Genomic DNA, 13035 nt, shown 5'->3' on the forward strand with positions numbered 1-13035 from the left:
TGCCCGTTACGGGACAATGACTAACTTGGACCCAAGCCTCACACAAGCTAACATCTTCCATCATGCTCCATGCCCCTCCATTTTCATTAGAAGAACCCATAATATGCTAGAAAAAAAATTACAACTTCAAAGTGAAAAAATATTGAATAGAAAGTGAATAAAATTTGAGGAGAAAGTGAACAATAGTAGAAGGAGAAGAAAATATATGAGGAGTTGGTGTTAAAAGTGAAGAGTATTGGTTGGTATTTATACACAAAAAATTCTGTAATTTTTGTGTATTTTTTTAAAAAAAATTCGATTTTTTTTCAATTTTTTTTGGCAGAAAAATTGGCTGTCGTTGGATTGAAGAAAAAATTCCAATCGGAGCGACCAGAGGCCGCCACGTGTCAAAGAGCCGTTGGCGGCACTGTAGCGTTGATTTGAATTTTTTTTTAACGTTGGCGCGTGCAATGCACGCGCTAACGGTAAAAAAAAATTCAAAATTTCAGGGCTAGCGTCAGCTATTTTGTCCCAGACTTCGGGTCCGAGCTTGGGCCGAATTCGCCTTCGGACCTGCCCGTTTTGCTGGCCCCCACTCTCGCCCGGACTGGACTTTTGCTGGACTTCGTTTTTTACCCCAAACTCCCCCCAGCCCGAGTTTTCCAGCCCTGCTGGAAATGCTCTAAGGAAATAAGTTTCCCCTTCCCAAAGGGGATCTCATTTGTAATGTTTTTCTGTTTTTTTTTTAAAAATAAAAAATAAAAAAAGGCTTTTTGATTGTATTGAGTTTACACATGGCCACTCTCATAAAAGTCCAGTCCAGGGTTGAAAAACTGGAACCCCAAGTGATAAATCACCAACATTGAAAATTGAAATTGGAGCAAGGCTTTTGGGTTTGGGCCTGCCCTTCCAATAACAGCAACAAAAAAACAAAACAAAAAATTATATAAAAATTTAATACGTGTAGCAGTAAATAGCACGCGAGAGGAACTTCGATGGAAGGTAAGAGGTGACGGAGGACCCAAATTGGTTCAATCAAAGTAAGAACTTGGAACTTTCGTGGTTTCTAGAAAGAAAGATGTAAAAGTCAATAATCCCAAGCCCGGGGCATTAAAGTCATTATAAAAAAAAGAACAAAATTTCCCATCTGTGCTCGAGGACCCCTTCTTGCTTCTTCTCTTGTGAAATCAGCCAATTTCTGTTTCAATTTGATTCACCAGACCCCTCAAAACACAAAGATCACAAGATTTGATCGATCACCCCTCACAAACAAAACAGAGAGAGATGTCGAAGGTGGACGAGCCGGTGATGGGCGTTCCGTTCTACGTCGTACAGAATCCTTACCAAGCAGGCGCGATCCCCCCAAACGCCGTCTATGGCGACCCAAAGGGCATCCCTATCCACCAAACCATTTACAGAGACACTCCCGCTCCCTTCAACTGCGTTTACTGTGGTAATTCCGGACTTACCCACGTCAGGTAAATTCCGGGATTTCTTTTGGCGCAGGAGATTTTGGTGTCTGTTCATGTTATTGTTGATGGTTGAAATTGGTTTTGATCATTGATGGTCTTTGATGTTTGAATCCCAGATCAAAGCCAAGCCTGGCAGCTGTTGTGGCTTGCATGATGCCTATGTTTCTTGGATGCTGCTTTCTTTTGCCTTCATGCGACTGTCTCTGGCATAAATATCATCATTGCCCAAGTTGCCAAGAGAAGGTAAACTAACCACTCTCTCGATTCTGAGCCTATCTTACTCTGTATGCTTTGATCACTTTGATTTTTGGTTAGAAATTTATCATGGGTTTTGTTTTGTTTTCTAGGTTGGTGATTTTGAGAAGTCAGATCCTTGTATTGTTGCGGATCCTCCACACTGGACAGAACACAGCTTTGCACTGCCTGCATGACCTTCACTTTGTGTATGCGGCTTCTTCTCCGCTTCTGTCTTTGAACCCCATATTTACATATTTTGCGATACATGTATTCTTAAGATGCTGTATAAATCTACTACTTCCCCTTTAGCATCTATATGGAGTTTGGAAAATTGGTGGCTTGGCTGCGTAATAATATAGATTGATTGTAATTTTTAATATGTGCAACCTTTTCATCAAATGCTTTTGTCAATTTCAACGTGCATGCGATTGCATTTGCAATTTCAAATTCTTGCGCCTGAGATGTTGTTACACACCTATACTTTTTGTGGGAGTTGTGAGCTGTTTCATCAGTTTCATCAGGAGGAGCCATACTAGGTTGATCAATAAGGTACCAAAATTTAGTAATTAAGTTCCTAATCAAAAGCTTGGAAACCCTTTTCCAGTGTGGTGCTTCTTTACTGCAAAACCAGGCCTCTGAGGTCTAGTTCACAGCAGGGTCATGTGGCTCTTGTTCAACCGTGACACCGCTCATGTTTTGAACTCCATCTAAACTTGCTTGAACCGTGTCTCGAGATTGGTAGTGGTTTGATCAGGAATAACAGGGTTGTTTGAAATTGGCTTCCATGGAAAAGCAATGTTGTTGGGGTAAAGATGACAGATATCAAGCAAATCGAGTGACTCTCATTTTTTAGCAAGACAATGCTTCTTAGAACTTGCTTTGCATATGCCAACTTCCTTTAGGAACTTGAGACCGCTATCAGTGAATTTCGCATCTGGTGTATATGAACTTCTCCATTGTTTTTGTAAATTGCAAATTCCCTGACGAAGGGATTTGCGCTTGCAGTTTAGGTGCGTAAAATGACCAAACCAAATGCGTGTATATGAGCGCTATGGCTCTATCTCGAATCTCGAATTGATGATGTCAGGTGAGAAAACAGAACCAAAATAAATAAATAAATGATTTGAAGGTTGCAAGGACGCAATTACTAAAACAAATTGGGAATTCTTTTATAAATCGTCACTAAACGGCGCAGTTTGATACTGCGATTTTTTATTTCTTACAAGAGTTGAAGTCAGAATATTATTTTTAAGTACAAGTGATTAGGAGAAGAAGTTTACACAAATATTCATTGGATGTCTGGAAGTTTCGAACTTCTGTCCACATAAGTAGAGGTGAAAGAACTCAACCATCTTAGCTATATCCCACATTTAGAATACATTTTAAGTTAGAGAATTTGCAGTTGCGCTAATTGGGCCAAGTCGCATTATTTGCGCAACTGAAGAGTTTTATGTTTTCAAGTCACATTATTTGCTTAATTGAAGAGTTTTATGTTTTCATGACAAGCGTAATTAGCCCCATGGACCCGACAAAAAAAAAAGGGGACGATTGTGAATGCCTTTAGTAGGTGCTAGTAGAGCCTAGTATATATGGTCACATATTGTACAGGGGGTCCTTAATAGCCATCCGATTAAGTGTAGAGTCATTATTGTACTGCTGGATTCGACCCCGTCATTTTAATTCCTCAACATAGCTACTCATTATAAAAGCTCCTCATATTGTAGGCTTCCTAACTGAGCTCGCCCCCTTGCAGTGAGAGTGCAGTCATCTTTCAGACTAAGTGTTTCAGTCCATCAGAAACAAACACATGACTATCGTGACTTGGATTAACAGTATGACCATTTCGAACTTGACTGAATAACAGAAATAACAGAAGAATGATCCGAATCATCAGTTTCCGCTACATTAGTCTTCAATAAATCAACCGCCCTCTAAACAACAACTTTCGTCACAGTTAAATAAATTTGGTTTCAGATTCGCATTGTCAGCAAAAACAATAAGAAATGAAATGAACACGTACCTCATCTATGAGTTCCTCAAGAAGCTCATACATCCCGGTGGAAATCTGTTGCCCCATGGAAGAAGAGGTCCAGCATGAGATAAAAGAACCTGTCTCGGTAGCCAAGGAGACTGCCTGTAGATCACACAAGGATTCTAAACCAAGCTTAGCTATAGCGCCACATTATATTTAGAGAGAGAGAGAGAGCCCTTGGGAGGCTGCAGGCAAGTCATCCTTGGCTACAAAACAAGGCTCTTTATCCTCATGTAGGACCTTTCTTCCCTCATCGTTATCACATATAATATAAAAGATATATAAAGATATATATATATATATATATATATATCACCCCACTGGGTTTGGCTTGTCCAATGCAATGCTTCAGAGCCTGTATTTATAGCCAATGAGCGTCGTGCAGCAGATTCATCTCATCACTACGTAAAAGTGCAAAAATATTAATTAGTATTCTCTTACATATATCCATTCTGCATGATCCCATCATCAAAGTTATTGTCGTGGAATATATTCTCGGGTGGGTTCTAAATTTCATGGCCCAACGTAGGCCGCCCATATTCAAGGATGGGTCTAGATATGTTGTTGATAACGCAGATAGATAGCTTTTTTTTTTCTTTCTTTTTTCTCTGCCTTCTAAAAATGCTCCGTCAGTTCTTTCATCCATTATCTCCAAAATAGAAAAAGCAAGGCTCACATGTCACTCTGCCATTGCTCAGACTACCCTCTTTGCCTCTTGGCTATTTCCAAAGGGTCATGGGAAATTGATTTCATGTCATTTTGTGCCCTACATATTTTATGCTTGCATTTGCGTACACCTTTTTTTTTTTCTTTCCTTTTTCATGGTTTAGGGTTTTGACCTTACTTTCAAGGGTTGGAGATCCACTTGGGGGGAACAAAATCTCTGAGGAAATATATTTAGCTGTCTTCGTTTGTCAAGTTGATCAAATTTCAAACATGAAATGAATTTCTTCCACGCATTTTCTTCCTCACTGTGTGTATATTATTCCAATTCCAACAATTAGTGTCAACCAAAGGCGCATGTCGACCCATGACAAATCAACTAGTCTATACCTTTGAGCCAAACCAAAACCATGAAAAGCACATATCAAATCGATCAGCTTTTTCGACCAAAAAAAAAAAGGATCAGCTTTTTGGGGTTGCATTCGAGGGACATGTGTCGTTGTGATTGGTAGTATGACATGAGAAGCTCTTTTGACTTGTGTATGTGTCACACTCATGTGATATGAATCATTGAAGTTCTTGGGGATTTCAACGCTTAAAAGCTAATCACTAGCTAAAACTATACATACCAAGCTTCCTCCACAAAGAAAGAACCCAAAACACCATTAATATATATGCTCCTCTGAATTTTTGTTCGTCTCTTTTCATCTTTGTCCTCCTGTATATGGAATAAAAAGAAAAATACAATGTGACCTTATTTGGTTCACGGAACGAATGTAAGAGGAAATTATTTTCCATATCATTTTCTAAAAGATGAGAAATAGAAGATTTCTTTCCCACGTTTGGTAATACTGGAAAAATAACCGGAAGATATCACTTTATTTCATTTCCCATGTTTGTTTTGAGTAGGAATTGAAAACAAAGTTTGTATACATTTTCAATTACACCCATATTAAATCAAATAAAAAAAAAGAATGCATTTAATGATATATTGTAATTCTAAATTGTTAATAAGGATAAAAGGGTCATAAAAAATGTTTAATTTAATATTGGCTCATTTTTCCAAACTTTCTCATGAGGAGGGAAAACAAAACCCAAGTTGGGAGAATGGCTTCACTTTCCCTCTTACTTTCCCATGAGCCAGACAACGACTTCTCATGCCTAAACTTACCGAACATGGGAAAACAATTGATTTTCATCCCCAAGTCTCATTTCCCATGAACTAAACGGGGCCTGCATGGAGAACCTGGACTGGACATGTCAACCATTGAAGCATATATCTTATCTTGTTGGCATTTACAAGCCAACTTGGTAAATTGCATTTTAGTTTTCTTTTCGCCTTTTCTTTAATTTCTTTCTCTCTTGGATCTCCCTTTTTGAGCCACCATACATTTGGAATTAATCCAAATGTGGGGGAGTTCCATATTTTCAATTGTTAGATCTAGTTGTGGACTCTCAATTCTAAGTCTGAAAACGATTGAAAGCAAAATTAAAGGTCTTACGTAGTTAAATGTTACATAGCGTCACATAATTTTGACACCATTTCTGTTAAAAAGCAACTGCAAATCCTCCGAGTTAGAGGAAAAACATAAGTATTTCAATTTCTCTCATATTAATATGGAAAATGAATTCGATTAAGAAACTATCCTCAACTTGGCCAAGATGACCCCCTAACCCCCAAACAGGAGAAACCCTTGTGTGAAACGGGTATAGCAAAAGGCCAATTATGACATGTCACTTGTGATAACTTTTTCACGTGTCAGAATGTGATTGACTGGTGAAAGTAAAACAGTGCAAATCTCTGTTTTACACAAGTTTTTATGTCCAAACAAAACAAGCAAGAGACATTAACTTAAGGAGAAATGTAACAAATTTCACATCTCTTTAATTTATTCTTTGTAAGATATTATAAGAAAAATAAAATAAATGTGAAGAAAGGTTTTGTGAGCTTTGAGTCTTAACAACTACTAATTAATCATTAAGAATCAGTTTCACTTGACCAGGCTTATTCTACAAAAAATACTTCCTTAACCAATTGCCCCATCGTCAGTTATACAAGTAGACCCATCCTCCAAAAAATACGCTTTCCATATGCAGTGGAATCCACCACAGAGGGTCAAAAGCCGTTGATCGATTTTAAACCCATAAAAAGCAACAAGGTGGTCCAAGGACCACAAATTGCAGAAAAAATATGTGGTGAATTGGAAGTTCACACGAAATCCAAATTCAAACTCATCCCCACTGGCAGGAAGACTACGATCAATAACACTGTCTTCGGATCGGCAATCGAAGTCCAACCTTTTATTATCCAAGTTGTTAACAATGCGTACAAAGAACTTCTTAAAGGGTGTGACATGCTTGTCGCCTTGGGTTTCCACGAAAATTGAAGATGAAGTCTAAAATAATTGACGGAGGGGAAGAGTTGGATGTGGCGACACCGCGTTGCTTTTGTGGAAAGATAGCTTTCTTACAAACTTCTTGGACTGAGGCCAACCTACTTCGAAGATTCCATGTTTTTCGAAACTCATCAGGGGTAAGTTTTGTTGTTCAAAGTCTATGAATTGGGTTAAATTTTCTTATTAATTGCTATTAGTGGTTGATGCAGAGGAGGAAAAAAGGATGCAGGTTTTTTGTTTGGGTGGATGTTGAATTTCCACCTCGAGAGAAGGCTCCGGTGAGTTGGCTACTTAGAAGATTGAAGGAACTTGAAAAGGACGTTGGGCGTTGTCAATCAAGAGAAAGAAAGTTAATGTGTTGGCTTATTCTTTCATGGGGTTTAGTAATGTTGTTGTTGTTTTGGCAATGTCTGTAACGTTGCCACAAAATGTGGCCATTGCAATGGAGGAATTAGGCAGATTTTAGAAATCTGTATTTTGCAACTGTATGTAAAATATCATGTATTGGCACATATGTAATGATTGAGGAACATGGTTTGATTTTGCAATTGTATGTAACAATGTATTGGTACTTATCTAATGAATGTGGTTTTTTTAGCACAATGTGGGAGTCAGTTTTTGGATTTTGGTACTTCTGTAATGGTATCAAAAGGATTACCAAAACAACAGTACCTCCAACACTTCCTAGAAGGTACGAAAAAGAGTATACAAATCAATTTATCTAATGAATACATGGAAACAGTTCATAACACTGATCAAAATTGCACCAAGCTAGAAAGAATTTATAACACTGATCAAATCCTTACAGTTTATAACATCCATCAACTCCTCACAATTTATAACATTATTTTCGATCTGGACCTAAGATCAAAATGAATACTAGTACTTGATATAGGTTTGTCCTTCACAGTTGGACTTGCAAAATAATAGTTCAATCAAAAGCCCTATTTGAAAAGGTTGTCCTTAACACTTGTCCTTAATAGTTGGACTTGCAAAATAACAGTGGAATGAAAAGGTCTTCATAAGAGGCATTTTAACAAAACATAGAACACTTGCACATCATCAGAATCTCCAAGGCTGATAACCATCCAACAAATCCTTCTGATTGGTAAATTTCTTCCTTTTGGTAGGAGATTTGAACCTCTTTTTGTTTGTAGCACTGGCAAAAGGGTGTGATGAGCTTGCACTTGGTTGAGATCCATGTACAATTTGAGAAGTTTGGGCAGGTTGAGAACATTGGTCAATTTGAGATCCTGGACAAGCTTGCACAGATTTACTTCCTTACACAGATTGAGATCCTTGCACAGTTTGAGAACCATCCTTCATTTTGGTAAATTTAATCCTCATTGCGAGAGACTTGAACCTCTTTTTTTTTGGCAGTTTGAGAAGCTTGGGTAGTTTGAGAAGTTGGGGCAGTTTCAGAAGCTTGGGCAGTTTCAGAAGTTGGGGCAAGTTGAGAAGCTTGAGCTGTTTCAGAAGCATGTGGAGTTTGAGAACATTGGGCAGTTTCAGAACATTGGCCAGTTTCCAACCTTCTTCTGACCTAAAAATTGAAGCACAAGGCAATTTACATCAACTACATCCCATACCTTTTCCTCTAAATATATATCAAAGAAAAGTCATTTACAGGTTACTTGGCTCTTGATTGTCTTGTAACCCTTTTGGTTGATGTCGTGTCAATTGTTTTCTTCACCTTTGGTTTACATGGGACCTAACATAAGAAGAGAATCACTTGAAAATAAATAATAAAGATCCAAAACAAATATGCATTGCCAATGTATGGCCTCCTTATCTACAAAGTGAACAATTGGTTTTCAAGTTATACCTCTGCAACTTGGCGGCTGTAGGATTAGATTTGAGTGGTTGTTCACCTGCTAACCTTATCCTCTTCTTCCTTGGTCTCTCAGGTTGTTTGTGATAAAGTGGTGGCATCAAAGGAGGCCTATGACACTTATGTCATAAGTCTTCACTTGTCATTGGGTGAACCATTGGACTGTAAGCTCTCATAAAGGCTTCCTTCTTGTAACAAGCATCAACATAAGCAATATGATCCCCATTTAATTGCCCAATGACAGCACAAGCATCCTTGTATGGGATCCCAGTGATATCCCATCTCCTATATGAACAACTATTACTTGCCAAATCAACCATAACCTGACTTCCATCATGGTTTTTGACCTCATATAAACTCTCCCCAGCAAGCTTTGGAATGCACCAAGCTGATTCTTTTTTCGTTTTCTCCAAAATGCCAAAAATTCTTGGACCAATGTCATGTTTCCATCTCTCACAATATGCTCTTCTAGTTGTCATTAACAACATAATATAGTATTTAATCCTCTCTAGCATGGTTAAAATGGGTTTGTCTCGAACTTCTACAAGGGCACCATTAAAAACCTCACACATATTATTAAAAAGATGTCACACTTGGAATGAGTTTTAAAGTGAGCTATACACCATTGTGATGGATCTAAGGCCGCCACCCAATCAAATGTAGCTCAACTGTCTCATATTTTTCATCTCAGCATCCCATCATGGGATGGTTGTGCTATTTGCGATTTTCTTCATTTGCAATTTCAACACCAATCCTCTGTGACTAGCCAGCAAAAAATTTGTGTCTAAATGTTTGAGGCAGTGTCTATGCTCAGCATTTGGAAAATTATCATGTACTGCATCAATCAAGCCTTTTTGCTTATCTGTGATAAATGGTGGAGAAAGATGGATATGAGAGAATATGGAAGAGAGTTTTAAGCAGAAAAATTGAAGATTTATTGATTTCCTAAAATTGATTACAATACTAGGCCATCTTATTGGCTATTTATAATAACATTCAGATCTTTTCATAGCAGACATAACTCTTGGATTAGTTCCAAGAGTTGCAGACACAACTCTAGACTTCTAATGAGATACAACTCTTCCTAAACATAGCTCTTCTCAAGGGAGACAACTCTACTTAACAACTTATACATCTTACAAAGAGAAAATGCATTACGTTTAACACTCCTTCTTAATGCATTTGTCCTGCGACATTTAGCTTTTCTCTTAAATAGTAGAACTTCTCTCTTGGAAGTGCTTTTGTAAAAACATCTGCAATTTGCTCATCACTACCACAGAATTTCAATTCAATCTCTCCATCTTCAACCAATTTTATGATAAAATGATGACAAAGTTCTATGTGCTTTGACCTGCTATGAAAGACTGGGTTCTTTGTCATGGCAATTGTGGACATGTTATCACAGTACAAATTTGTTGGAGTGTTTTGTTCTTGATGAAGATATGCTAATATTCTTCTAATCCAAACTGCTTCACATGCTGTACTTGTGGCTGAAATATATTCTGCTTCGGCTGTTGATATGCCACTATACTTTGCTTATTCTACGACCATGATATAACTTTACTTCCCAAGAAAAACACATGCCCAAATGTGCTTCTTCTATCATCAATTGCATCAGCCAATCACTGTCTGTGAACCTAACTAAAATGCTTTCTTTCTCTTGTGTATATTTGATGCCATATCCTTTGGTTCCTTGCACATATCTCAATATTCTTTTAACAGCAGCAAAATGATGATTACTTGGATCATTCACGAATCGAGATACAACACTAACTGCATGAACTATGTCTGGCCTTGTATTAGATAAATAAATCAGTGAGCCAACAATACTTCTATACATAGAAGCATCAGCTCTTGGTGTTCCATCATTACTTGAAAGCTTTAAATTAATTGCCATTGGAGTGTCCATTGTCTTGCAGTTCAACATATTGAACTTTTTCAAGAGATTTTCTGCATACTTTTCTTGATACATAAAAATCCCTTTTTCCGATTGTTGGACTTGAATTCCTATAAAATACTTCATAGAACCCAAATCAGTCATCTCATATTCTTTCATCATGTCCTTCTTGAATGCTTCTACCATCCTTGGTTTGGTACTTGTATAAATCAAGTCATCAACATAAAGACACACAATAAGAAAATCATGTGTACTTTCTTTCTTAAGATAGAGTAATGGCTCACTTGGACTTCTTACAAATCCATTTTGACGGAAATATTATCAATTTTGCTATTCCATGCTCTTGGCGCTTGCTTTAAGCTGTATGCTACTTTCTGAAGTCGACAAACTTTGTCTTCATTTCCCTTTTCTATATATCCTTGCGGCTGCTCCACGTAAACTTTTTCAAGTTCTCCATTCAGAAAAGCAGACTTGACATCCAATTGAAAAACTTGAGTTTTCAATTGTGTTGCCAAAGCCAACACAGTTTGTATAGTTTCCATTCGTACAACTGGAGCAAACATTTCATTGAAATCTATTACAGGTTGTTGAGAGTAGCCTTTGGCAACCAGCCAAGCCGTATGCTTTTAGATTGAGCCATCTTCATTGTATTTTGTCTTGTAGATCCATTTAAGTCCAATGATGTCCTTTGATTTAGGCCAATCAACAAGCTCCTACATAGAATTTTTCTTGATAACTCTAATTTCTTCTTCCATTGTGTGTTGCCAAATTTGTTCTTTCACTGCTTCTTCAAATTTTTGAGGCTCCAAAGCACTCAAAGCAAGATTACACTACTCATATATGTCTGCCAATGAATGCATTCTTGCGTTTAGTCTAGGAGTTGAATATGGTGAACTAGGATCAGATGTTCTTGCACTTGGAATTGGACTTCTTGCCCTTGAAATTGGACTTTGGGGCAGCAGAGATTCTTCTAAATTTGATGTTTCTGGTTCCAGCAAAAAACTCTGTATTTCACCTTGTTTGTTTTTCCATCTCCATACCTTGAATTCATCAAAAATAACATCTCTAGAAATTACCAACTTATTAGTTCTTGGGTCAATCAATCTGTATGCCTTGGACTTGTCACTATAGCCCACAAAAATATATTTTTCACCATTTTCATCAAACTTTTGTCTCTTTTGAGAAGGAACATGTGCATAGGTTATGTAACCAAAGATCTTAAAGAAATCAACATTTGGCTTAAAACCATGCCATGCTTCAAAATGAGTCATATCCTTGACAGACTTGGTAGGTGACCTGTTGAGAATAAACATTGAGGTATGAATTGCTTCAGCCCAAAACACATTTGGCAGACCTTTTTCTTTTAACATGCTTCTTGCCATTTCCACAATAGTTTGATTTCTTTGTTCCACAACACCGTTTTGCTGTGGAGTGTAGCTTGCCGTCAATTCTCTTTTTATTCCATTGCTTTTGCAAAATTCTGAAAATTCATTTGATGCGAACTCTCCACCACGATCAGTTCTCAAGGTCCTCAGATTGTATCCACTTTGTTTCTCTCCATAGGCCTTAAATTGCTTGAAAAAAGAGAGCTTCTGACTTTTATTCTGGAAAATAAACCCATATCATCCTGCAATAGTCATCAACAAAGACAAGAAAGTATTTCTTGCCATTAAAAGATGGTGTTCGAGTCGGCCAGCATATATCTGCATGTACCAACTCAAGAGGGACTCTTGGTTTCCATGTTGATTCTGAAAATGGTAAGCGGTGGAATTTTCCAAAAATACAACCTTCACATATTTCTTTCTTAGACTAAACGGAAGGAAGGCCAACCACCATATCTTTCTGGTGTAAGAGCTATAGACTTCTTTGATTTAGATGTCCGTATCTCATATGCCACAATAGTGATTCTTCTACATTTTCAGCTTCTAAAACATAGTTTTCTTTTGATGTCGTGATCAACGGAAAGACTTTCTTTGCCATCATTTTTATCTTAGTCACTACAGTGTTATTCTTTTTATCAGAAATAACACAGTGATCATCATCAAATTTAACAGAGAAGCCTTTTTGTAGGAGTTTTCCTACACTTAATAAATTTTGTGCCAAGTTAGGAACATATAGCACATCATAGATTAGTTTTGGTGTACCTTCTTGAATTTGAACAGAGATAATACCCTTGCCTTCCCGTTGTGAAGCTTTCCATCTCCAAGCTTGACTTGTGAATTCACATTTTCTTCAAATTTGACAAAACATTGTCTGTTTCCCGTCATATGGTTACTGCATCCGCTATCCACGTACCATATATCTTTTGGTTCTTGACGAGCACTGAGACATGTATAAAATAGTTGCTCTGGAGAGTCATTATTTTCTGTGAAATTGGCTTCATTATTTTTCTGATATCTACAATCTCTTTGAGAATGGTTGGGTATTTTGCATCGGGTACACCTATACCAACAATTTGCACTTTTGTGCCCAGTCTTTTTACAAACATGACATTCAGGGACAAGGTTACCATTCTGGTTGTTTTGATG

At 37.5% G+C, this 13035-nt stretch overlaps 2 protein-coding genes and 1 long non-coding RNA gene across 3 annotated transcripts; 1 reads left to right on the plus strand and 2 right to left on the minus strand.

The window, feature by feature from the left end:
• On the plus strand, positions 723–2128 carry LOC18793547. The gene is made up of 3 exons (XM_007226019.2): positions 723–1457; positions 1568–1694; positions 1799–2128. Exons 1-3 carry the CDS (start codon positions 1264–1266, stop codon positions 1880–1882), a joined length of 405 nt encoding a protein of 134 aa, XP_007226081.1. The 5' UTR covers positions 723–1263; the 3' UTR covers positions 1883–2128.
• Positions 2837–4021, minus strand: LOC109946655. Its single transcript, XR_002269755.1, has 2 exons — positions 3709–4021; positions 2837–3541 (listed from the first exon to the last, which is right to left on the minus strand). It is a non-coding gene; the product is annotated as an uncharacterized LOC109946655 (long non-coding RNA).
• Positions 10136–10693, minus strand: LOC109946832 (uncharacterized mitochondrial protein AtMg00810-like). Its single transcript, XM_020555786.1, has one exon. It carries the CDS (start codon positions 10691–10693, stop codon positions 10136–10138), a length of 558 nt encoding a protein of 185 aa, XP_020411375.1.

The sequence above is a fragment of the Prunus persica genome, chromosome G1 (genome assembly GCF_000346465.2).
Source record: "Prunus persica cultivar Lovell chromosome G1, Prunus_persica_NCBIv2, whole genome shotgun sequence".
Lineage (NCBI taxonomy): Eukaryota > Viridiplantae > Streptophyta > Magnoliopsida > Rosales > Rosaceae > Prunus > Prunus persica.

Coding starts and splice junctions, on each gene's coding strand:
- LOC18793547 (XM_007226019.2), top strand. CDS start 1,264: ATGTCGAAGGTGGACGAGCCGGTGATGGGCGTTCCGTTCTACGTCGTA. Junction 1,458..1,567: donor TCCGGACTTACCCACGTCAG/GTAAATTCCGGG, acceptor TTTGAATCCCAG/ATCAAAGCCAAGCCTGGCAG. Junction 1,695..1,798: donor GCCCAAGTTGCCAAGAGAAG/GTAAACTAACCA, acceptor TTTGTTTTCTAG/GTTGGTGATTTTGAGAAGTC.
- LOC109946832 (XM_020555786.1), bottom strand. CDS start 10,693: ATGGTAGAAGCATTCAAGAAGGACATGATGAAAGAATATGAGATGACT.